Raw genomic sequence first — 26,013 nt, 5'->3', positions numbered from 1 at the left:
TCGTATCGTCTGGTACTCGTCTCTCAAATCATACATTGAATTAGACCTGAATCACAGGCTTGTTTTATATTAATAATCCAAGCCTACTACTAGTAAACATAAACAACATCCTTTCGGCAGGGGCGGATGCACGATTTCATAGTAGGGGTGTCACGGGAAGTCATAGATTGGACGATAGTAGAAAAAAAAAATCGAAAATTTTCGGAAAAGTTTACATTGCGTTCGGTAAAGTCAGGAGTTGCACGGGCCACCGTGTGTCATATACTAAATCCGCCACTGCCTTTTAGTAAAAACTAAAATAAAATATAGGTTCTGTATAGCAAAACGATCTTTCTATAACTAGATTCAAGTAGTGGGTTGAACTAGATTTAAGTAGTGGATCGAGTTTACCCAACTAATTTGTATAAGTTTTGCTCGGAGAATTAACTTTACTATTCTTTCTTGAAAGTTACCCTCTTAAGTTTATACTAAATATTTATCTTTTAAAAGAATTTTCTCAAAATATACGTGCGATATGAGTTCTAGAAAGTAGAAACATATAACTTGTACAAGTTTAAGATAACTTGGGTTTTCTGTTGTAAAAAGATTAACATTTACATAGAAATTTAACTTAAACTACCAGAATATCCTAGCCGTTCTAGCTCAGTTGGTAGAGCGCGTGGCTTTTAACCACGTGGTCGTGGGTTCGAGTCCCACGGATGGCGACTGTTTTAGATTATTATATTTAATCTTGAACACAATTTTTTTAATATGTTAGGAACCACATATTTTTGCCCGATCACTAATTTGTTGTTATTAAGGATGGATATCTTTACTAATCTTCTGCTTGTGTCGTTCTTTTAAAACTATTTATACTTATTTTGATGATAAAATTCGTCATGTCTGTTACTATTTATAGATCATTTATGACAAATTTCGTTAATATATCAAAAGGTGTTTTATAAAGTCATACAACTTTACTAACTTCGATTGTAATATACACTTAAAACATAAATATTTGTGTATAATTTTAACTTGGCCACACAAAATACTACGACAATTACAGGAATTTCACATGCAAAGTATAGCATATATTACATAATTACATTTTTCCCTCTCCGGCTCTCCCCTTTTTTTTTTTTTTTTTTTTGGAAAAGCAAAATTTTCTCTTCTCCCTCTTGGAAGGCCAACCCATCTAGATAAACAACTATCTCCCCAAGTTCATATGAAACAGTAGAAAACCTATTGTCTCATAGTTTACAATTGCAACAAAAATCATATATTAATGTAACTTAAGAACCTATTTTCCAATTAGCGACAAAGTAGTGATAGAAGCATTGAAGCAACATTTATAGATTTTCTACAAAAACCTTAGCAACGAATTTAATGAAAAGGTTGATTGTTGCCCTTGCTAATCCATCCTAATACGCCATTAAAAATGCACTACGCCGGTAAATATCAAAATATTTACACTATGTCGGATTATTTCTCAACAGTAGTATAGTTGGTTCCCCTATACCGGGTGTTATCTCTCGGACAGCTGCATACCCTACGATGAGACGTTTGCATGCACCTGATTGTCAACGTATTCTCGATGTTACTAATGTAGTTTAGTCCACTTCATAGTTTATAAGTTGATATGACATAAATAACTTAAGATTAACATTTATATATTGTTTTTTATGCAGCGTACCCCCAACGAGTTGTTGTAACCTAATGCGCAGGAGCATGCTGCTAGGTGGTGGATTGAGAGTGTCCAGTTGATAGATGTTGCATATTACGCAATGTTTGAGTTATGGTTTTCTTTGTCAATGTTTTAAAACAATTTCCTTTTGAAGATGTAGCAAAAACAAGTTTATCGTTCCGAACAACATTTTGTAGAATATTATGATATCGTACAAACATCACTACGGGTTTTTTAAATCAACAATATCATATTGTTAGCTACCTTTTTGACTAGTATGTCTACTCTTAGACTTAACATTACTTTTGCCACTTGACTTGGTCCTACTTGAAGATTCATTTTTTGTTGGCTCTGCAGGAAACGAAGCGTCACAGTTTCTGCTTGTGTGACCGATCCTTTAGCAACAACAACATTTTTTCTGAATCGGACCTTCACCTTGGGATGAGGTACGGTTATGGTTTTTAGGTCGTCTGACTTGTCATTTGTCCATCAATGGTGGCAAAACAACCATGACTTCATTTGGTTCTTTGTATTCAGCTGGAACTGGCACATGAAACACAACCTCTACATATGTTGATCGATATGTTTCCATTCTGAAGTACGATGACACCCATGCACTACAATGTTGATATCTTAGTTCCTTGAATACTGTCATAGCATGAGTACAAGGTATACCTGGCAATTTCCATTTCCCACACGTGCAATAACGACTTTCCAAGTTTGCTATACCATTTTTCATTTGGTCAGTCACCTCATATCTAATTTGATCAATCCGGTATACCCGAAAAGCAGCGGATTTGTTGATCCTCTTGTCGATGACCTTCTCAGCATACTCAGTGACATCTTTTTTGCTTTCAGCTATAACAAACATTTACGTATATGTTGTCATGCACAGTAAATTACACTACATTTATCATTGAACTATTATAATATAGGGAAACACTTACCTCCAACATTACGTCGTTGGCACCACCATTGTTGCATAGTTGCCCGAAAGAAATCAATCAACATTGTTATCGGTAGTTTCCGTGCGTCTCTTGATAATGCATTGATGAACTCGACACTATTTGTTGTCATAGTATTGTACTGAACCACAGAGAAACACAACCTTGCCCATCTCTCATTACCGATTCTGTCTAGCCATGTCTGACAATCATCGTTTAGTGCACGACGTAGCCTACCTAAGCTTTCTTTTAAATCAGACTCTCGGTAAGCCTTTGCAGCCTCCCAAAACAAAATTTATGTTCTCTCTTGCTTGTCGATCTTTGCTCTCATATTCATCAACAAATGGCGACATCAGAGTCCGTGATATGCATTCACGAACACGGCTTGAATGACCATTTCAATTAAATTGTCTCTATCTGATATGATAGCCAAAGATGACATGTCCCCGACACATTCTTTGAGTCTTGATAAAAACCAAATCCATGACTCTTCACTTTCAGTTTTCCCAACACCAAATGCGATAAAGAGGATTTGGTTATTACCATCCATGCTTATTGCTAGGAACATGGTGCCCAAGTATTTATCTTTAAGGTGTGCGCCGTCAATGATAATAATAGGATGCAAACATCTTTGAAACGCTTGAACCTAAAAAGTAATTAATAATCTAATTAAAGTGAACACGTGTATATGAACATTAAATATAAAGAAGTAGGTATATAAAATATAGGGAAACTATATTATCGTGCAACCGATAGCCATGAAAAAGGTATTCAAATTTGTTGCATCACTCGTCTTTATATGTGTAACCGTCCATGGATTCTTCTTCTCAAAGTTGAAACAATATAAAGGTAGTCTTAGAATGCTTTCTTCAGGGGTCCCTCTCAATAAATATAGAGCATATATTTTAGCATTCCATGCTTGTCAATATGAAATATGTACACAAAGACGGTCATTTAAAGTTCGTTGTATCTGTTTCCCCCGCAACAAATTACCGGTACTATCAGCTAATATGCCCTTCAAGAAGTGACCTAATACCTTTTTGTTGGCTTGTCGGTGATGGGGACGTAGATGTGTGTTTGAGCAAGTATGTTTCTCCGATAGTTTAACCACTTGAATTGTATCATTAGTATTATGTTTTGTTGCCCTAATCCGCCAGTCACAATTATCCATATAGCAAACAACTTCAAACCTGTCTTTTGTAGATTTTTTCACTTTATATTGGAAACCTTCACTAATACTTTTCAATCCTAAATTAAGCTTAAGTGCTTTTTTTTGAAGAGTTGGTATATGTAACGCCCCGTTCCTGGTACGCATTTAATCTATTAAAGTATTCATTTTTGTAAGAGCTACTCGACGATTTAATAGCCCTAGCTCGTCGATTAGATGCCAGATTGGTCGCGGGGTTTAAGTGGTCTACTCGACGAGTCGAAGCCTTGACTCGACGAGTAGGTCCATCAGGAGGAAACCCTAATCTTTAGGGTTTGCACCTTATTTAAACATCATATCTGGCCTCTACCCCAGCCTCTATCACCTCCAAACCCTAATCTCAAAACCCTAATCCACCTTGAGTGATTTTGAGCTATTTCTTGCCATTTTGAGTGTTTTTGTGCCTTTTAAAGCTTGTGGAAGAAGAAGAAGATAGAAGGATCAAAGGGGAAGAAGTAGATCCAGGAACTACACTCCATTTGCTACATTTTCTGGTAATCAAGTCTCTAACTTGATCATTCTTCTCTTAGATCTATTTGTTTCCATTTTATGAAGGTTTTGGTTCAAGAACCTTGGTCCTTGGGATTTGGACGTCCCAAGTGACTTATATCTCAGATTTGGGATCTAGGAAGGGTTCCATGGCATAAAGATGCAAACTTTATGACCATGGAAGTCCCATGCAAGCTTGTAAGCAAGTATATGGCCTTTTTAGCCCTAAAAGACCATGCATGGAAGGAAAGCTCGGGACTTTATGTGTCCAACAGACGATAAAGGCCTAGATCTAGTATATTGTGCCTTGGTTTAGGGTGTTATGGCTTGTGGGCCAAGATTTATGCTTTAGAGAAGTTAGGGTTTGGGTTAAACCCATTAAGAAGGATTAAGGACGGGTAAAGTTGGAAACTTTACCCTTAAGAGTGTATTCCCAACATGTAGATGAAGTTTGGAGCATAGATTTGAAAGGTAGGAGCTTAATCCTTTGGGATGGCTCAATCAGACAGGGGAACTCGGCGAGTCCAGGGAAGGACTCGACGAGTTGAAGCGAGCTGTCCCGATCTTTACGACAGGAAGAACTCGACGAGTCTGTTATATGACTCGACGAGTTGACTCAGTTGACCACGAGTTTGAGCATTGCAGGGACTCGTCGAGTTGGGAGATAACTCGACGAATTGGGTTGACTGGGAGTTGACCTTGACTTTGACTATGACCAGGACGTTGACTTTAACCAAGGGTAAAATGGTCATTTTACCTTATGAAGGGTTATCATATTTTGATTAAGTGTTTTATGGAATTGATAGCCGGAGAGTCGTCGGAGCAACAGACAGGGATTCCTCACTCGAGTTTTCAGCAGTCAGTCTTGTGAGGTGAGTTTCCTTCAGTAGGAACGGGTCTACGGCACCAAGGCCGGCCCGTATATGTGATATGTTAATAGCTGAGTGTGGGCGGGGCCCAGATCTCGTAGCAGCTTAGAGTGGGCGGGGCCTGATTCTCATAGTATTATTTGAGTATAGATATGTGATTGTTTGGTAGATATACTTGTTGTCTGTGTGATACATGTATGCATGTTAGTAGCGGAGTGTGGGCGGGGCCCGAATCTCCTAGACAGCAGAGTGTGGGCGGGGCCCGAATCTCCATGAGAGTGGGCGGGCCCCATATCTCCTAGTTGCATGATATTTGTATGGTATGTGGTAGTTGGGGAGACTCACTAAGCTTCGTGCTTACAGTTTTCAGTTTTGGTTTCAGGTACTTCCACTAGCAAAGGAAGGGCTCGGGATGATCGCATGACACACACCACAATTTCAGCCTGGGATTGTTTAGACTCTGATATTTTCTCATATGATTTGATATAGTTTTTGACATGATGTTTGAGATACATGATTCTTGATTTCCTTATTTATGATGATGGATGATTTATGGTTTTACTAATGGTTTTAAAAAGAAATTTTTGGTCTGTATTTTTGGGATGTTTCAGCATAACTTCATATGAGAATTATAGTTGTCTGCTGTGGCCCATTTACGATTTTGTTGAGCTACTTCGGGCAGTGGTAAAGGTTCAGGTCTGCCCCAATGGATGGGTTGTGTTTCTTCAGAATTGGAAAAATAAAAAGGAAACTTTTCCTATTGTGCTTTTCGAGGTTGTAAGGGATCAGTTTCCTCCTCTCCATCTTCATGATCATCCCCATCAAATTCAGTGTAACTCTGAAAATGTTCAACTGGCTCTCCATGTGGAATTATATTACCATCATCAACCAACATCATTAGTTTTGCCTCATCATTCGTAGATTCATCAACATCAACAGTAAGGTTAGCGTGAACAACAACCTTACCTTTAGAGCTATAATCACCCCTATGTATAGGGTTATTGTAAGAAGGAACATGGTTGGTTGTCATAGGTAATAAATTACAAATTTGGTTACTTCCAGCATCGAAAGAACCATTTCCAAAACAATTTTCCCCGGGAAATCGATTAGTATCACTTTCCATAACATTATTAATTACAAACAATTATACCGTGTTGGGAGGCATAGTAGTAATAAAACTAAGAAAATATCTAACATCACTATCTTTGAGAATCTGCATAAGTATATTTGATCGATGACATTGAAAAGATAAACAAATTTGATTAGTGTGTAACTTGGACTTGGAAGCAACAAACGTAACTAACCCAACAAAGTTGATATCATTGCTTATATCTACACCAAAACATGTGTAATCCGGAGCAAGATACTGCATACATCCGTCGATACGCTGTCATTGCCCTCCACTAGAAACTGGAACTCAAAAAACCCGTATACGTACTCATTCCAGAATGTTTATGGAAAGTATCGAACACACAAATTTATTAGACACACAAATATATTGCATATTTGGAACAAAAACATACAAAAACCCTAATTCTAGCTCTCCAGAATGTACGGTCGTTCCAGACATCAGTCAGGAATATACTTTTTCTGTCTGGAAGGTACGGAGTGTCAGATTCTGTAACACCCATAAAATTCATGCCAATTAAAACATTTTAACCCATTCAAAAACCATTAAGTTATTACAACTTGTTTTCAAAATAGTTTAAACATCAGAGTATCCCCAGAACCAAATCACAAAATCATGAAATATGAGGAGCGGTACGATCACGCCTTTGCCTTGCCACGATCACCTGATGTACCTGAAACAATAAACTGAAAACCGTAAGCTCGAAAGATTAGTGAGTTCACCCAAAATACCCGTACACACATAATCATACACATACAACAATGAACAACATACTATGGGTCCAATCAACCATCAGGTTGGAATACCTCACGCCCTCAACCGTCGGGTTGGAATGCCAACATACTACGAGTCCAATCATCCTCGGGATGGAATACTCTCGGCCCACAACCATCAGGTTGGAATGCCCACACACCTATACATACAATAACTATTATGGGTCCAATCATCCCTCGGGATGGAATACCCCTGGCCCTCAACCATCAGGTTGGAATGCCCACCTACTATGAGTCCAATCATCCTACCGGGATGGAATACTCCTGGCCCTCAACCATCGGGTTGGAATGCCCACCTACTATACATACACTAACTACTATGGGTCCAATCATCCCTCGGGATGGAATACCTCAGGCCCTCAACCATCAGGTTGGAATGCCCACCTACTATGAGTCCAATCATCCTACCGGGATGGAATACTCCTGGCCCTCAACCATCGGGTTGGAATGCCCACATACTGGCAAACATGTACACCTATCAAATAACCATATAACAGTCTACAAGACAACATACTAGGGCCCTATCATCCTACCGGGATGGAATACCCTCTACTACTGCTCAACACGTGCACATATAACAGGTAATCTCCTACCAGCATACAGACAGTCAGACCAACTACAAGTCACTAAGCATAGCCACATCCAATCTACCAGAATACCGATCTAACAGAGCATACCATCATATAGCCATCCTATCTACCAGGATGCCAACTAACAGAACATACCATCATAAAGCCATCCTATCTACCAGGATGCCAACTAACATATCACAGCAGTAACTAACTCAAATAACAAATCAAAGGGCCGGCCTTGGTGCCTTAGACCCTTGGGTATAGTGAGGATAACTCACCTTGCAACTGCCGAACCGAACCACGAAAGCACAATCCCAAAGCACTGCCCAAAACTCCAACACCTATAGCCATCAATGATCCATTGACATAAATACCAAATTACCATAATACCCTTGAAGGTCAAACTGGTCAAAGTCAAAGTCCTGGCCAAAGTCAACCTTCCTGATTAACCCTACTCGTCGAGTCAACCCCCTGACTCGCCGAGTTCCTAAACTCAGAAAACTCTCATATCACGACTCGACTCGCCGAGTCACCCCATGACTCGTCGAGTTCAACAATCTCTGAGTCCTATCATGTCCAACTCACTGAGTCACCACTCAACTCGCTGATCTGAGTCTTAACCAGAAGAGGTTGGGGTTTTGCGTTCTGACTCGCCGAGTCCAAGAACAGACTCGCCGAGTCCACGACAATCTTCAACAGACTCGCCGAGTTGTTCCTCCAACTCGTCGAGTTCATGCCTATCTTCAACAGACTCGCCGAGTCTAAGAACAGACTCGCCGAGTCCCTTCAGTCCTTTATTCATACAGAGGCTTTTCGAGTCATGCAGGGGCTCCAAAATGTATATCTACTCTTCTAGGGCATGACTCTCACGTAAAGTTGCAAACTTTACGTGGAAACAAAGAGTTATAGGCCCAAATCAATCTAGGGCTAAGGTTTAAGACAAGGATGCTTCACCAACAAGCCAAAGGCTGATACTTTGTGAGTTTCTGGACCAAGACAAGTCTAGATCTGAAGTAGCAACCTCAGATCTAGACCCCTAACCCGAAATAGATCCTTAACATGCAAAAAGGGCCCCAAATCTCATTCTTGAATAGATATAAATGCAATAGAGTCAAGGTAACAGGTTGTTACCTCCAAAATGTGCCCAAGCTGAAGTAGATCCTGGATCTATACCAATCCCTTGATGCTAGCCTCTTGATCTTCAAGTTCCCTTCTCAAAATTCCTCCTCCAAAGCTCAAATCTCTTTAACAATGGAAGCTCACACGATTTTAGGGTTTACTGACTCTCAAGGGCAATAAGGAGGTTGAGGGGAGGACATATGGTCCTTTAAATAGGGTGTAACCCTTAAAATTAGGGTTTTCTCTTTTCAGCACCAACTCGTCGAGTCCAGCTGCCGACTCGGCGAGTTGGTCACTTAACTCGTGACCAGAACCCGCTCTGACTCGACGAGTAAGCATACCTACTCGTCGAGTACCTTCTTCAATTTACTCTTAAGTCCTTCAATCATACTTTTAAATTTTGGGATGTTACAGATTCCGGACCAAATTCCCACCAACCGGCACTCACTCCGGAACAAGATCATAAATACTCTGGAATATCGTATTCCGAATCACAACTCCGGAACAAAACTATGTGCTCCAGAATTAGATATTCCAGATCATATGGTCATTTTCCAAAAAAATGTTGTTTATTTTTATTAAAATGGTTGTTTATAAGGGTTAGACTACTCAATTTCCCTATATATTATAAGAATGAACTATTGATTAATAAAAAACAAAGAAGTATTGGAAGCAAGAGTCGAACAATGGTCTTTTTGAAAAAGCAAGCAAACAAAGCGCACTTTGCCAACTAAGTTGCGAGTCATATTTGAAGTTTAGTTACGCAAATTGATATATATTTAGGTCCTATATTTTTTCAGGACATATTCGGTCGCACGCTTTGAACCCCATTAGGGTCGGACCTGATTATCTCTTACTAATATTCATATACAAATAAAAGAAATATCATTAACACACTTTGAACCCCATTAGGGTATCTCTTACTAATATTCATATACAAACAGGGGCGGAACACAAGTGTGATAATTAGGGTGACCGAAACTAAAATTTCAAAAATTCTAATATTACATATTTCTATATAGCTCATCAAAGTGACACTTTTCGATATGCACAATTGTTGCTAAACTAAATGTCTGTTTAGTTGGACGTAAAAAATTGGTAAATGAATCGAACCAAGTAATGAAACAAATAATTCCGTTGTATGAGAGTTTATTATGTTAAGTTATAATTTTATATTTCAAGTTTCAAAGAAGTTCGTTTGAATAACAACGCATTTCGGTTTTATTTCATTTTCAATAAATTTTTTTTTATTTAGAATGACAAAATATTTGAACACTTTTATTTTTGATGATATGTTTTTGTTACTTTAATATAAAAATAACAATATACTTTAAATCTCATTTAAAAAAAAATTCAAAATATGAGGTTAAACTTAATAAATAAGATAGATAGAAATATACTTGTAAAATATGACCTTTAAGATCAATTAAGAAGATAGATAGAGACGTACTAATAAGTTATAATTTAAATTGAGACAAAATAATTTATTCATCTATATATTTAATTGTACCTGATATCATAAATCTAAAAATAAAAAGACAGTTAAGGTGTATATGAAAGGCAATGAAGATAGAATTGTCATTTTAAAAAGTTATTATCTTAACCCTAGGTACCGTCTAAGCATAAAAAAAATATCCTTAATTACATTTATATGCAAATAAAAAAAAATGAGAGATATCAGTCATTCATTTTTTAAAAAAAGTTGTTATCTTCATATCTTGACCCTAGGTACCATCTACGTATATGTTAATTTACAAGTAATCTCATCTCTCTTCTAGAAGTCTAAAATGGAGTGTTTGAGGCTACTCATCCTCTCTCTTGCTCTCGCCTCTCTTTCTCCGGCGACCAGTCTCAGCCACAACGACCCCAAGTTCCCGTCGACTCAAGCGAGGAAACTGATCAGAGGCCTCAATTTGTTCCCAAAACACTCCATCAACATCGTCGATCGCGATGTCACCAACCGTTCATCTATTCCCGGTTCGAAGATAGTCGAGAAGCCATTTCAATTCCCCAATTTCGTTGATGCAGACAGCGTCACCATTGAAGATTTAGGTCATCATGCTGGTTATTATCAGATTGAACACTCTCATGATGCTCAGTATATTCCTAAAACCCTGTGTTACTCCTATTATTGTTCTTGACATGCCTCCTTTTTATAAGTTTGCTGATATCATGAGTATCTAGGAACTTTTTCTTCGCGTAAATCAATAAGCTGATTTTTCGCGTGGGAGCTTCTCGGCGATGAACCCACATTGTATTTACAGAAATAGTCCTTAAATTATATCCGAATTTACATTTTAGTCCTTTCAAGTTTCAACATTCATAGGAGCGGTAGTTACGGGACTATTTTAACCAATTTTGCTACATCTACTCTTGTTAACATTGAAAAAAATATTTATCTCTGCCACCTTCGCGTAAATGGAACTATTTTTTCGTGAATACGAGGTCAGAAAAAGCTATTTCACAAATGATCGAACTTTATTTTTCCGAGAAATAATTGGTTATTTTGTGAAAAAATATTTACCTATTTTGGTCATTTTACTTGTTATATTGCAGTTAATTCTATTCCTAGCTAACTATCCATTTATGTCATAGATGCAATTTATTTGATAACTTTCTATATTCGGAAACAGTTGCTTTATTCATTTCCCTCATTTTCACTAGCATCTAAGAATGATATTTGGATTATTTGTAGGATGTTTTACTTTTACTTCGAATCACGCAACAGTGAAAAGGACCCTGTTGTTATCTGGTTGACTGGGGGACCAGGCTGTAGCAGTGAGCTTGCTCTTTTCTATGAAAATGGCCCTTTCAAAATCGGAGATAACTTGACTCTTGTATGGAATGAGTATGGGTGGGACCAGGTGATAGTTTATTGGTTGAATATTATTATTTACCATTTGATACTTTTTTAATGCTCCTTTTTTCCTATTTCTTGTATTTTGTACACAACAATCAATAATATTTTTGTGTAAATTCAGGCATCAAATCTAATATATGTTGACCAACCTACTGGAACTGGCTTTAGTTATAGCTCCGATATAAGAGACATTCGCTATGATGAAAAAGGAGTCAGTGATGACTTATACGATTTCTTACAGGTCTGTTTCTTTGTCAAATGACCTGTTTGCCCTCCACAGATGATTTTTATAATTTATATGGATATAATTCTTTTTCAGGCCTTTTTCACAGAGCATCCTGAAGTTGTGGACAACGACTTTTATATTACTGGAGAATCATATGCTGGGCATTACATTCCTGCTGTTGCTTCTCGAGTCCACAAAGGAAACAAAAACAAGGAAGGGATACACATAAACCTGAAGGTATCTTTTTTTTTTTTTAAAATAAATATTTGTTTTATCGGTTGAGTTTGTGCATTGAGTTTATGAGTTTTTAAAGGGATTTGCCATTGGAAATGGGCTCACTGATCCAGCAATTCAGTACAAGGCTTATACTGATTATGCATTGGATATGGGGATAATTACAGAGTCTCAGTCTAAACGCATCAACTTGATACTTCCTGTGTGTGAAGCAGCAATTAAACTTTGTGGTAATGTTGCATCTCTCTCTCCCTCACACACATACACACACAGTGGGAAATTTCTTATACTGATATACTTCTTCTTTTGCTCTTTTTTAGGCACTGATGGGACAGTTTCTTGTGTAGCTGCATATTTGGTTTGCAACTCCATTTTCATTTCGATCACTTCTATTCCATCAGGCAAGATCAATGTAAGCAAATCTGATTCTTTGTTTTTGAATGAATTTAAGCGCAAAAAACAACTGATAAACACAATAAATAGGACTTCTGCTTTTTCAGTACTATGATATTATCTAACCTATAACATGACGCTCATTTTTAATTTGTTTTTTCAGTACTATGACATAAGAAAGGAGTGTATAGGAAGCTTGTGCTATGACTTCTCAGACATGGAGACACTCCTAAACAAGAAATCTGTTAGAAAAGCTCTTGGAGTTGGAGATGTAGAGTTTGTTTCGTGTAGCACTAGTGTCTACCTGGCCATGCTTATGGACTGGATGAGAAATCTTGAAACTGGCATTCCTGCTCTCCTTGAAGATGGAATTAAGTTGCTTGTATACGCTGGAGAATACGACCTAATCTGTAACTGGCTCGGTTAGTTTTCACTCAACACCATTTCTCAAATCAAATGTTAAGCAGGACAAGACATGACAAGACATGACAGAACAGATTGTACCGCATCAGACCAAGACTCAGACAGACTGACAGACACAGACTGGTGTGGGTGAAACAAAAATTGCAATTTGTTTGTAAAAATTGCAAATCGTTGAAAATAGCCGTAGAAAGCTTGTATTTATTTTTGTTTTTTTATTTTAAAAAAGGTAATTCGAGATGGGTTCATGCTATGGAATGGAGTGGAACGAAAGAGTTTGGTGCGTCTCCTGAAATTCCTTTTGATGTCTCGGGATCTGAAGCGGGCTTACTCAAAAGCTACGGTCCACTCAGTTTCCTCAAGGTATTATGTTGCACTCCTTAGACAGAACAGGTTATACTGCGTTTGTCATACACTGAGACTGATGTGAATGAAACAGGTTCATGATGCTGGTCATATGGTTCCTATGGATCAGCCGAAGGCAGCTCTGGAGATGCTAAAGAGGTGGACAGAGGACTCGCTTTCCAAAACTCCAATGAAGCCTAAATCTCTGGTTTCCTCTATATAATACTATGGATGGGTCTGTGTCTGTTGTTTATAAATAATGTTGGTCGTGGGTTTGGGTCCCACGGATGATGAGTTTTTTGTAGTAAAATTCTTATGACGTTTTTTTTGTTGAGATAAATAGTAAAAATGTTCTTAATGGTAATTAGTATGCATATTGAGAAGCAAATAAATGTTTGTGTTCATTCATTTTGTGGTGTGGTTATTTTACATTTTCAGATAATTACAAACTTAAATATTTATGTTGGTGTATTGTAGAAAGTAAGGTGGTCTTTGTTTTTTGTCTGTAAACCTTCTTGGCTTTTTTTTTTTGTCTGTGTAGACCACGAGCAAACATTAGCCTACATTAATCTTCACAAACTGTTTGTTTTTTAGAAAAACGCAGCCTTCACAAAAACTGTTTGTTTTTTAAGATGACCACAGATCTAAAAATGTTGGTATGTCCTCTTATTGACGTAGATGTAGACTAGAGTCTTCTAAACTCTTCTAGTGAAGGGAAGGAGAGGAAGAAGTTCTTTGTTTTGTTAGCATCAGAAAAATGAAAGCGAAAGCATTTTGTTGTTACTGTTTCTTTTGTAAATGAGAGATTTTTAGCTCAATAATTGCTAATTTCAGTTTATTATGCATATATGGGTTTGTGATATATTATAAGTTTCATTTTTAGAAGGGAAATTAGCCGAAAAGTCCAAGAATATGAGCTCTTGAATGTGGGTTTTTATGTAAATTTTATTCATAGTTTATCATGTACTCTTCAAGTTGATTTGTTCTTAGTTTATTTATATAGATTGTTCAAGTTAATATTCGGTTAGTTTATTTGTATATGTGTTTATTTATATATATCGTTCACATTGATTTTTGGCTAGTTTATTTGTAGAGAAAATGACTTAGAAGGGTAATTATCTGTTACTTTTGTTCACATATGGGTAACATTTACACCATAAGATAACTAACTTGTTTATTGTGTTTACATCTTACCAATGTTAACAGTTATCTTAGGTTACTACTTATATGTCATACATGTAGCATATACATGACATATAAATGGTATGTACGTGGACAAGAAAAAAGGAAAATGACTTAGGATGATATTTATCTTTTATATTTGTTTACATATAACATTTTATTTTGTGTACACCATAAGGTATTTAACTTTTTTATCGTATTTACATCTTACCAATATTATCGGTTATCTTAGGTTATTGCTTATGTGGCATATACGTGGCATGTGCGTAGACAATAAAAATAAATGTGTATATCATAATAATTTTGTTTTCAATTGTTAAAAATTTTAATCTAAAAGTGGAGGCTCCAATTCACCAATTTCACTCAAATCAAGTGTGACATCCCCATTTTCACGGCCAGAAAAGACCGATTTTGTTTATGCTTTATAAAATCAGACTACCATTTTTAATAAAAATGTTGCGGAATTTGTTCCTAGTAAAACATGATAAATACGTTATCAAAACATTTCCGAAGAAATGTATTTTTATTCATTTTAAAACATTTGGGATGTCATTGTCAATACAGAAACATAAGCATAAACATAACTTACATTCATTTACACTAGTGATCTACACCTCTTTAATCTCCCAGTGTAATATAACTTCGTATCGGCACCTGTGATTCAAATAAGCTTGAGTGGGTCAGGTTGGGAAACCTGGTGAGTACATAGGGTTTTCAACCTACAATAATATAATTATTATGTTTAAACATCAAACAATCAACCCAATTACTCTGAAGGATCTACCCTAAGAATTAGCTATTCCTCGTTCATTCATTCCTAAGGATCATTCTAAGGAATCGGCACGAAATCCATCGTTGCCAGGGTTTACTCAACAGGCCACTAAGTCGCATAGTCGCCAGGGTTTAGGCACCAAGTCTACATGGTCGCCCGGGTTTAGGCACCAAGTCTGCATGATCGTCGGGGGTTTAGGCACTAAGTCTGCATAGTCGCCAGGGTCAGGCACCAAGTCTGCATGATCGCCGGAGTTTAGGCACTAAGTCTGCATAGTCGCCAGGGTTAGGCACCAAGTTTGCATGATCGTCGGGGTTTAGGCACTTAAACACATCGTTCACAACACCTACAGGTTGCGAGTCTGCTAGTGTTCCACTGGACTGTCTAGAATAGTCTGTGGTTGTCATCCATACTCTGCTAGATGACGGGGCCATCATTTGGGAAAAAGGTGTAACATCCCAAAAATACAACCCAAAAGTTTCGTTTCAAAACATTATTAAAGCCATCAACCATCCAAAATCATAAGTAAAATCATAATCGTGTATCATAAACATCATAGTATCTGTCTCAAATCAAATCTCATATCCAAATATCAGAGTCTAGCTCCCAGGCTGAAGACTGTGGTGTGTGCCATGCGATCATCACGAGCCCTTCCCAGTGCTAGTGGAAGTACCTGAAACCAAAACTGAAAACAGTAAGCACAAAGCTTAGCGAGTCTCCCCAATCTACCACATACCATCTACACATAGCATGCAACTAGGAGATACGGGCCTCGCCCTCACTCCGCTAACTGGGAGATACGGGTCCCGCCCACACTTCGTTATCTAGGAGATACGAGTAGTTAAAAAGATATTATAACGACACTTATATAAGTCATAATAATAGCCCAAATATTTATTATAAGTTCATAATAATAATACTAATTTTAAATATAAGCTATATTAAAATAGGGTAATCATAACTTACTTACAAGAGGGTTTTAGCTAGGACTCTGGCTCTGCAGGGGCAGAACTTCGTCGCTGAATCTTTCTAGGAAAGATTCGTGCAGCGTTTCAGCGCTCACCTTACTATACTAAAACTACAGAAAGAGAAGTCGAATCACGAGGGACCGAAATGCTCGGGGGATAAGAAGAGAAAGACTCTTGAATCAAGAGAATGGTACAATAAATATGAGAGCACAAGGCTCTTATTTATAGTAATTGAATTTTCAAAAACTACCCTCATAGTTACTTAATGACATTATAGTTATATAAACAACTAAACACCTATTTATAATAATATTTTAAATAGATTTAACGATATTTTTGCTAAACTAATGTCGAAAGTATTCAACGCTAGTCTTATAATGACCGCATCGTCGATACTTTTCTAATGATATATACATATGTATATATATGTGTACGTATATATGATTTATACTTTATTTTAATACGTAAATATGTATTATAATTTGTAATTTGTTCATACGAACTCCGTTTTTTACGCTCTTTATATCCACGTGTAGGTGGAGACGTACTTTACATTTAGACTCCGTCGGTTAAATTTGACTTTATTTTTAAAGTTATATTTTTAACAGGCCGGGACAGGAAAAGTTCGTTAAAAATTCATAACTTCTTCATCCGACGTCCGTTTTCGTATGTCTTTTTACCGTTGTGCTACTATTAATGAGATCTCCAATTCTCATTTAGGTTGTGTTGGCCAAAAATCAATCGATCTAAAATTCGAATTTCGGGCTATGCACTGCTATGCCAAATCTTAGATATCTAAGGCTAAACTTCTTCGTTATAACTCGGATTTCAGCGTTCTTTATATGTACGGAACCCTTGTAACATATACTATAACTTGGTTAAGATTAATCCTTATAAATAATCTTCCATCAAAAACTCATTTTTGATGCTCATTGTCTCTAAATTGACTAGCCAGATCTACGGGCGTTACATCAAGCTTTGTCTGGGTCCTTTCATCATCCACCCATTCACATAATTTACATTTTGGGGGTCGTCCACTATTCAATCGAAGGGAAAACAAGGTTAGAATTAGGAAGATTAAACTAAAAGCTCAAAAAGGATAAATTGGTTTGCCAGTGAGTTTGGTAAACTTTAAATTTCCGCCGAGGGTTATCTTCGATCCTTGATTTACACGAGATGGTAACTTACAGTAACATGTATGCTCAGCTTGGAATTCATCAGGTTGTCCGGAAAAGACGAAAAAGAATTTGTTGATCTCTACTTTTGAGTCTCAACTAATAACCTAAATGTATGCCACACTTTTATAATGCATACATGTGTTTTTCTTGTCTACGTACATGCCACATATATGTCACATAAACAATAACCTAAGATAACCGGTAATATTGGTAAGATGTGAACGCAATAAACAAGTTAGTTACCTTATATGGTACAAAAGATAAAATGTTATCCATATGTAAACAAAACTAAAAAAATAATTACCATGTTAATTCATTTTCCTTTTTTCTTGTCCACATATATGCCATGCATATTCCACATATATGCCACATAAGTAGGAACATAAGATAACCGATAATATTGATAAGACGCGAACACAATAAACAAGTTAGTTACCTTATGGTATACAAAAGATGAAATGTTACCCATATGTGCAAAACTAAAAGATAATTACCATCCTAATTTATTTTCCCTTTATTTGTAATATATTTTGTACATACAAGACTACAAATAATCTATGTAAAGATATAACGTTTTTAAGTCAAACCAAGTGTGGATGTGAAAAGGTTAAAAACATAATATGTTAATGGCATAAACTATTGGTCATTTATTTTACTTTTATTATTACAAATATAATAAAGTTATATTAAAAGTATAAAACATGAGGTAGGAGTTGTTTGCTCTCATTGCCAAAGACAAGAGATAGGTATAGGTGATGATCAATAGTAAACCCGACAATTTAATAGACGAAGGGACTGAGATGATACAAACAACGCCTAACTTATGTAAAAATTTTTGAATTTTTTTTTCCTACTATCGTGCCACTACTTAAAATTTCGGTGTAATCCTACTATGAAATCTTGCGTCCGCCTCTTGATAGATCAATAGTAGACCTGACAATTTTATAGGTGATGAGATTTAGATATACAAACATGACTCGTGTTTAGTGTTTATTCGTATTTACATCAATTTCAAATTGGTGTTTGTGTATTATATATATAGACACAAAATTATCCGTTTAATCGACATAGATAAATATCGCCCACATACATTTAAATTTATATATAATTAATAATTAATTTTTTATTATAATTTGAATTTTTTTTCCCTAAAACTCGTTAGAAGCCCGTCCCTCACGACGCCCTCGCCGCCGCAGTTTTCATTTCCTGCGCTTGACTATAACGCTTTGTTTCTGCCGCCGTCCCTCACCGGAACTTGCTTAACAGGTACGTATATCGACGGTCGTGATTTTCTTGTTTCGTTCTCGTTATGTGTTCTATCTTGTAGATCAATCATTTGTCCGTGTTCTAGAATTTATACTCTGTGATGTTATATTATTCCTTTGAAAGTCGATATTTAGTCGGTATATTCTTCGCAATTTGTGTGAGTTACGTACCTACATGAGTTGGATTATGAGATTTGTGATTTATCGTTCTAATTAGGGCATATTGACGATCATCGTATACAACATTTTATCTTCAATAGTGTTCGATATTATACCGATCTCAGTTTTTTTAATGGTTGAGATGCTATAATCAATATATGATAGCAACATCTTGATACAATGTTTATCTTCAATATGCTAGAACCCTAAAAATCAATACTAATGTATTCTTACAAAGTTAAATACAAGCTAGTGTCACTTGCTTAGTTTCTTGGGTTGAATACCTTAAAATATTTATGCTATTATTCCACCTCCATATTGAACCATAGAACACCTTGATTCACTACTCATACTTACTACAAATTGAGATGTTTTTAAGCCTAAGATTCTCTGGAACACAAGTCTTGGATGATTCTTCTTAGTTCCTCCCTTTGGAGAATAAACAACTTCAAATCCTTTGGTTATGTATAATTTGAATATGTTTAAATCTTTATATGAAGAATACCAAGAATAAATTGTTATTTAATTTTAATCTCCTTATAGTCAGGGATTTATATCAAGTAATTAAAAAACATGACAAAAATAGTAAGAAAATGAGATGTTTTATGAAGTATATCTGGAAAAAAATTGACATTTATTTTAAATTCCTTAAAATTTGGGATTTATAAAAAAAAAATACTAAGAAAATGAGATGTGGCATTATTATGCATAAAAATATGACATGCATCAATCAAAATGTTTCTTTTATTATAACAGGGATATATTGGTTTAATTGCAGTTAATTGGTAGCCATTTCCATGGATGCTGTGGCTGAAACAACATCCTTCTTTAACACAGCACCCCTTCTGAAAGATGCTGATACCATAACCAGAAAATTAACCCAATTTATTGATCATAATACTTCTTCTTTATCAGGCATGTTCACTTCACTTCACTTGTTTGTATATATTTTGTTTCACTTTAAACATTTTATAAAGTTGTATATATATGTTTAGGAAGTGTGGGGCCTAGAAGGGTTGTATGTGTGACATCTGGTGGGACCACTGTTCCTTTAGAGCAACGTTGTGTGCGTTACATTGATAACTTTAGCTCTGGGCATAGAGGAGCAACTTCTACCGAGTATACCCCTACCCTAACTATACACAATTACACAACTTTTTTTAATTATTTAATTTCAAACTTAACAAGATAATCTGGATTTGCATTCAGGTACTTTTTGAAATCTGGATATTCAGTCATCTTTCTGTATAGGAGGTGAATATATACATATATACCCTTTCTGTTTCCATTTAGACAAAAACTAGGGTGATATTAAGTTGTAATCTGTAAATTTTCTATTTGGCAGGGACCATTTTTGTAATTTTTCTAAACACATAGAAAACTTTTCTATGGACAGTTTTCGTAATTTATTTTTTACACAGGGACCAAACCTGCCAACATACGAAAGTCTTAAACACATGGACTGTTTCTATAAAAACAAATCTAGACAGGGACCTTTTCTGTAAATTACAGTGACAGTTTTTGTAATTTATTTTTTACACAAGGACCAAACCTGTCAATATACATAAATGTTGTGTAGGGGAACATGCCAGCCATTTTGTAGATCGCTTCCAGATGATGCACTACTTGAATGTTTCGAGCTTACTGATGATTCATGCATAAAAGGTCATACTTTTTATAGTAAATCATTTTGGTCAAACTTTTTGTTGACTATGAATATGGACCACATAGGCTCATATCATAAAGAAATGAATACAATTTATTTGTTTTACAGTGCAGGAGTCACAGTCTGAAGTAGTTAAGAGGGCAATTAAGGAACATCACAAAGTAGGAGTCATCTCTTTTGTTTAAAGCTGTGTTTGTTTTGTTATATACAATGTATACATATACATATACATATTACATATTGCATTTACACATAAAAGATTTCATATGATCACAGGCTGTTTCAGGAGGCTTGTTGCTTAAACTGCCTTTCACAACCATCTTTGAGTATCTTCAGGTAAATTTTATTTATTTATTTTCAATCAAACTGGAGAAAACAACATTTTATGAATAAGTTAATTAAAATTTGTAGTAAAATATGAGCAGATTTTAAGGTTGATTGCAACATCAATGAAGATAATTGGAGCAAGTGGTATGTTTTATCTTGCGGCTGCTGTATCCGACTTTTATGTTCCATGGGAGACCATGGTAATTATTTTTACTTCACTCAAATAAAAAAGAGGTTAATTTAATTGATGGATTATTTATTTATTTATTTATTTATTGTAGGTAGTACATAAAATCCAGTCAGCATCTGGTCCTCTGGATATGCGGCTGGCTCAAGTACCTAAGATGCTTTCGGTTCTGCGAAACGAGTGGGCCCCAGAAGCATTCTGTGTGTCATTCAAGGTAAGATAATTTCCTTCCTTACAAGTTTTGTTTGCATTTGGAATTGGGAGAGGAATGGAATGAAAAAAAAAATGGTTTTAAATTAATATGATGATTAATTATAGTTGGAGACAGACAAAGAGATTCTTTTAGAGAAGGCGGATACAGCTCTTAAAAGGTACAAAATGCATGCGGTAGTAGCAAATGAACTTTCGACCCGTAAAGAGGTAGTCATACTCGTCACTGACAATGGAAAAACTTATGTATACCGTGAAAACGACCACTCAGATGTCGAATCTCCTTTGATAAAACTACTTGTGGACAAACATTCGACTTTCATCAATACGTGAACAATAAACCAGCTAGTGGACTATGTTTCTCATAGATACAAAAGAAAATCTCAAGATACAAAGCTTGTCAAGAAGTGAGAACAAATTTAAGTGTAAATTGGTGAAAATTGTATTTTCTTTTCCAAGTTTATTGGTACTTTTGTAGTTTAAAGATACATTTTCTATAATCATTTGTTTTTAAATAAAACAAGGTCAGAGTTTTAATTGCGGAAAAAAAATACGGTCTTATAGTTCAAAATAAGTTTTTAGTATCATTCTAAACATTTTTATTATGGAATTAGGTTCCAAGGTTTGAAACATTGTTGGTTGAGTACAAAACAACGAGTAAGTTAATGAACACCATATCGCCTCGAAAGTCTTGAATCTGAGCACAAATCAAAATAAGTTAGTCGATGGAAGTGTCAAGTGAGAATATCCGATGTTGATTATTTTGAGTAAGAAGATATCAATGAAAAAAATCATCATGTCATAAGTATTAATGAACTAAACGATAGAATACTATAGCTCAACTAAACAAGGGCAAAGAGTATATGTATCCATATTTAAATCAAACTATATAAAATATATAAATCAAAATCAAAAGTTTAATAACTCAAAATTTTAACCAAAAAAGGTAGTAATCAAATCCAAGAACTTACTAAACAATAATATGTAACAAGGGAATTTGTAATTCATGATCCAAAGCAAATGGTTAATTAACCTATAATTCCAAATAAAATGTTTAATCTTTCAATAAACCAAAACATAAGAAGTAATAAGTCATAAATTGGGATTTAATGACCTAACTAAAATAAAAATGGTCTTAATAACCTACAGTTCCAAACATAATCAAAGGCTAAATGTTGGTTAACAAGATTGACAAATCATATTATAGCTTTAAGCTAAATCTTAACCCCTTAAAAAATATATATCAATACAGTTGTAGTAATATTAAAACCCATGAAAATGGATTATCTCAAACCCATGAAATGAAATATCTCGACGCAGTTGCGGTAGCGACATAACCTATGAAGGGATTATCTCGAAGTCAAGAAAAAGAATACCTCTATGCAGCTGTGGTAGCGACATAACCCATGAAAGGGAATATCTCAAGTTCAAATAGAGTGTTCGGATCTCTCAATCTCAATCCTATCATAAGTAAATGTATATAAGGATGTTTTACAACAATTCTAAAGCAAAGCGTAAACTTTTCTCCAAAACAGGATAACTTCTTAAGGACAGTTCTCATAGATGTAGGTAAGTACTCATAGTACGCATATAACATCAAAGATGTATCATATAAAAATGATAAATAGTTTTCAATTTATCAAACAATATCTCAAATGAGCAACATACTTTCCAAAAAAAAGTTTTTCATGTTATGTATAAATAATATTCATAGTTAAACACATTGCACATAGCATAAATATCATATAATTAAACAACTCAAAGCATAGCTAACATCTAATAACATAGAAATCTCCAAAATAAGAAATCAATATAGAGGGCATGTGCTCCTAATAAACTCACCTCAAAAGTTACCAAAGCAACCACAAGAACTTCAAGCCCTTGATACACTTCAATCACTATATATTGATGATAACCAAAGGTTAATAGTGGACCTATACATCGCTACATCACCCTACAACTCAACATAGACCTCTAATACACTTAGAAAGTCAACAAACAAGAATGGGGAAACATGTTTTAGAATTGGCGTCTGGGAAGCCAACTCCGACACCAGGCTCACAAACCCTGATGCCAAGGCATCATACATGGGGTCTTAGATGCCCATTAAGACGCCAATGTGCAAGTTTTTTCCATTTTAGCAATGTACTTTGACCATTTTGCAACTAAACCTTGATGGGTTTTCGGAAGCTAAAAACGATCTTTTTTATAAAACAATTTTAAGCGACAACGGAAGCAATATTAAAAATAACTATTATTTTTAGACCATTTTAACATAACCACTAAGGATCCAATTACATGATATTATAAAGATTATGACAACCATAGAATGTTAAGAATACAACCTTTGAAGATTGCGATCCCACTTGGTTTGAGATGTTGATGAAGATGGCAAAAACTCAAGAAAAAATTTCTCTATAATATCCATCGACAAGTATATGTCACCAATAATGTTAGTTTTTATCTTGTATGAAGTACTTCTTAAGCCTTTAAGCAAGGTTGTAGAACTCGTTACTCGGTACCTGTTCGGCCGACTACCGAGTAGCGAGTACCCGTGAGTACTCGGATTCGGTAATTCATGTAGAAATATTTTTAGAGAAATTATATATGTCAAAATCATATGTTAAAATTATAACTTGATTGAAACATATAACAAAATTAGATACATGTGAATACACAAAAGCTAAAAAAACACATAATGGTCTCACTTCGTGAATAATTACTGAAAATTTAAGATGTATATGTAGTAATAATCACATGTGTGTGTTAAATAATAAATCATTAAGTATATTATACATATTAATCATCGAGTTGACCGCGTTTTACAGCACTACTCAGTTCAGTAAGGGGCTAATCAGGGAGTACTCGGGATTCTGTAACTCGCCTCGGTAAGGGGCCGAGTAGCGAGTACTTGGAGGAGTAATCGGTCAACTCGGCGAGTTTTACAACACTGCCTTTAAGTGATTATCACAAATAAGTATTAAAGGAAAATCAGTTCTAAGCATCAAATATCTGCTAGCTTCAAAAGACGAGAAAAAGAGGATAGGGGAGGAAGAACCTACGGTTCTTGCATGGGAAGAGAGAAAGAGTTTTTTGAATAACTCCAAAATGAAACCCTTGGGCCTCCTTTTATAGTTTACATGCATGTATCATGCACCATACCTCTCATAAATAAAAGCATGGGCTAAAGGAAGAGTCATGGATGTGTAAGAGGTTGCTTCACAATCAACCTCTCCTCTTGAGAAGCAACATATGGTTTTGACCTCAAAAGGTCAAAGTATGGGTGTCATCCATTCCTTATTTTATACAAGCATGTACACCATTTATTTATAAGGGTATATACGAAATTCTCCATTTAAACTAGCTTTATATAAACGGACTACAAAAAGTCCAAAAAGATGTACACAACATATAAATCCATACCTTATGGGTTTCTAGTTATTTTTCTCTCTTAGAAAATATTATTTACATAAATCATAATATTCCAATTAAATACAAGAGTTGGTAATATTTATTAATAATCAAATTACTTAATAAATAATCAATAAATGACAACTTGCTAAAGGTGTGACCCTATAGGATTATATGCTATTGGCAAACATCATTCTAAAATGATTCTTAAGCATATAGATCCAACAAAACTTCCCAAACTCTATCAATAAATGTCTATTCATGTTTTAAAGCCCAAATACACATCTTATCAACAAAATATCTCTTCTTCCATCTATTTATATTTAAAACAACAATGCAAAACCAAATTCATGTTATGATTCCAAACCAACAAAACTTGTGTTGATTCCAATTCCCCCTATGAAATTTTATAATTATGTGTACATAAAAGCTTAGTTAATATTACTCAATCATTCTAGATTTGTCTTTCATGTTTCATTTCCAAAATCATTTTATCGTTTTGATGGTCAACATTATTCCTAAAAACTCTTTATTCCGTTCTAATGGTGTTTCCACCATTGGAATTGTCAATTTCAATTACATTTTCAAAGGAAAAAACCATGGAATCCTAACTAGAATCAAAATATAAATAATATAATAACATTAATACTCTAGATTTACATCAATTACAAGTTACATAATTAATGTACAACTCAATGAAGCTTAAGTACAACACTAGACATGGTTTTAGGGCTGATTTAAATCATCAATTCATCTGTGGAGATGGAATCTAGCATTTCTTTGATGAAGTAGTGATTCAATGGTGATCAAAACACATGTTTCTAGCATTCTTACTTAAACAAAACATTACATACCTTGTTAAATTCGGATTTCATCATAGATCTAGGCTTTGAGAATCATAAGCTCCATTAAATGTTGAATAAAGCTCTAAAATTCAAAGAGGGATGCTAGAAACATATCTAATATTTAATTCAACATTCAATAACTACTAGAACTCTATGAATATATTCAAATTTTGGATTTGGGGATCACATGAAACCCTAATTCGAGATTTATGAAGAAATAGGGAGAACTAGTGATCTTAATTACCTCTCCAAGTTGTACACCTTTTTATCTATCCTTTATTGCTTCAACTCCTTCAAAGCTCCATCTATGTTACCAACAAATTCTCTAAAATCGCTTATGGAGCTTTTTCCAGATATCCTAAGTCATGTTCCACAAGAGATTGAGAAAGAGAGTAGGGTTGGGTCTTATTTCAAATTCCCCTTATCCTAATTTGGCCACTCAACTTTTATTTTTTTACAAAATGGCCATCATTTTATAAGTCTTGCAATTAATAATTGTCCATTCCCATATTTAGTCATCCCCACCATTTTTATGACTTTAGTAGTCCCGGTTCCACTTAACTTAGTCAACACCCGGTTAAACTAAACTTTATCAAATGA

The 26,013-nt window shown here is 35.3% G+C and overlaps 3 protein-coding genes and 1 non-coding gene across 4 annotated transcripts; 3 read left to right on the top strand and 1 right to left on the bottom strand.

Annotated features, from left to right (window-relative positions):
* Positions 1-631: 631 nt before the first annotated feature.
* TRNAK-UUU (transfer RNA lysine (anticodon UUU)) lies at positions 632-704 on the top strand. Its single transcript has one exon. It is a non-coding gene; the product is annotated as a tRNA-Lys (tRNA).
* Positions 705-2,141: 1,437 nt separating this feature from the next.
* LOC145140612 (uncharacterized) lies at positions 2,142-3,157 on the bottom strand. Its single transcript, XM_079074043.1, has 3 exons — positions 3,002-3,157; positions 2,611-2,887; positions 2,142-2,521 (listed from the first exon to the last, which is right to left on the bottom strand). The coding sequence occupies exons 1-3, from the start codon at positions 3,155-3,157 to the stop codon at positions 2,142-2,144; spliced, it is 813 nt and encodes a 270-aa protein (XP_078930169.1).
* A 7,312-nt stretch (positions 3,158-10,469) lies between these two features.
* Positions 10,470-13,651, top strand: LOC145136995 (serine carboxypeptidase-like). The gene is made up of 9 exons (XM_079071132.1): positions 10,470-10,863; positions 11,461-11,629; positions 11,747-11,866; positions 11,945-12,088; positions 12,165-12,315; positions 12,406-12,497; positions 12,642-12,900; positions 13,128-13,261; positions 13,338-13,651. Exons 1-9 carry the CDS (start codon positions 10,553-10,555, stop codon positions 13,464-13,466), a joined length of 1,509 nt encoding a protein of 502 aa, XP_078927258.1. The 5' UTR covers positions 10,470-10,552; the 3' UTR covers positions 13,467-13,651.
* A 4,821-nt stretch (positions 13,652-18,472) lies between these two features.
* Positions 18,473-21,615, top strand: LOC145135657 (phosphopantothenate--cysteine ligase 2-like). Its single transcript, XM_079069907.1, has 10 exons — positions 18,473-18,609; positions 19,546-19,682; positions 19,763-19,886; positions 19,977-20,021; positions 20,347-20,432; positions 20,542-20,594; positions 20,710-20,769; positions 20,859-20,960; positions 21,042-21,161; positions 21,266-21,615. The coding sequence occupies exons 2-10, from the start codon at positions 19,565-19,567 to the stop codon at positions 21,488-21,490; spliced, it is 933 nt and encodes a 310-aa protein (XP_078926033.1). The 5' UTR covers positions 18,473-18,609; positions 19,546-19,564; the 3' UTR covers positions 21,491-21,615.
* Positions 21,616-26,013: the final 4,398 nt, after the last annotated feature.

This window comes from Lactuca virosa, chromosome 9 (assembly GCF_052849685.1).
Source record: "Lactuca virosa cultivar CGN04683 chromosome 9, Lactuca_virosa_CGN04683_v6, whole genome shotgun sequence".
Taxonomy (NCBI): Eukaryota; Viridiplantae; Streptophyta; class Magnoliopsida; order Asterales; family Asteraceae; genus Lactuca; species Lactuca virosa.
Note: the sequence above shows the minus strand (reverse complement) of the source record. Positions and strands in the feature narration are given on the sequence as shown.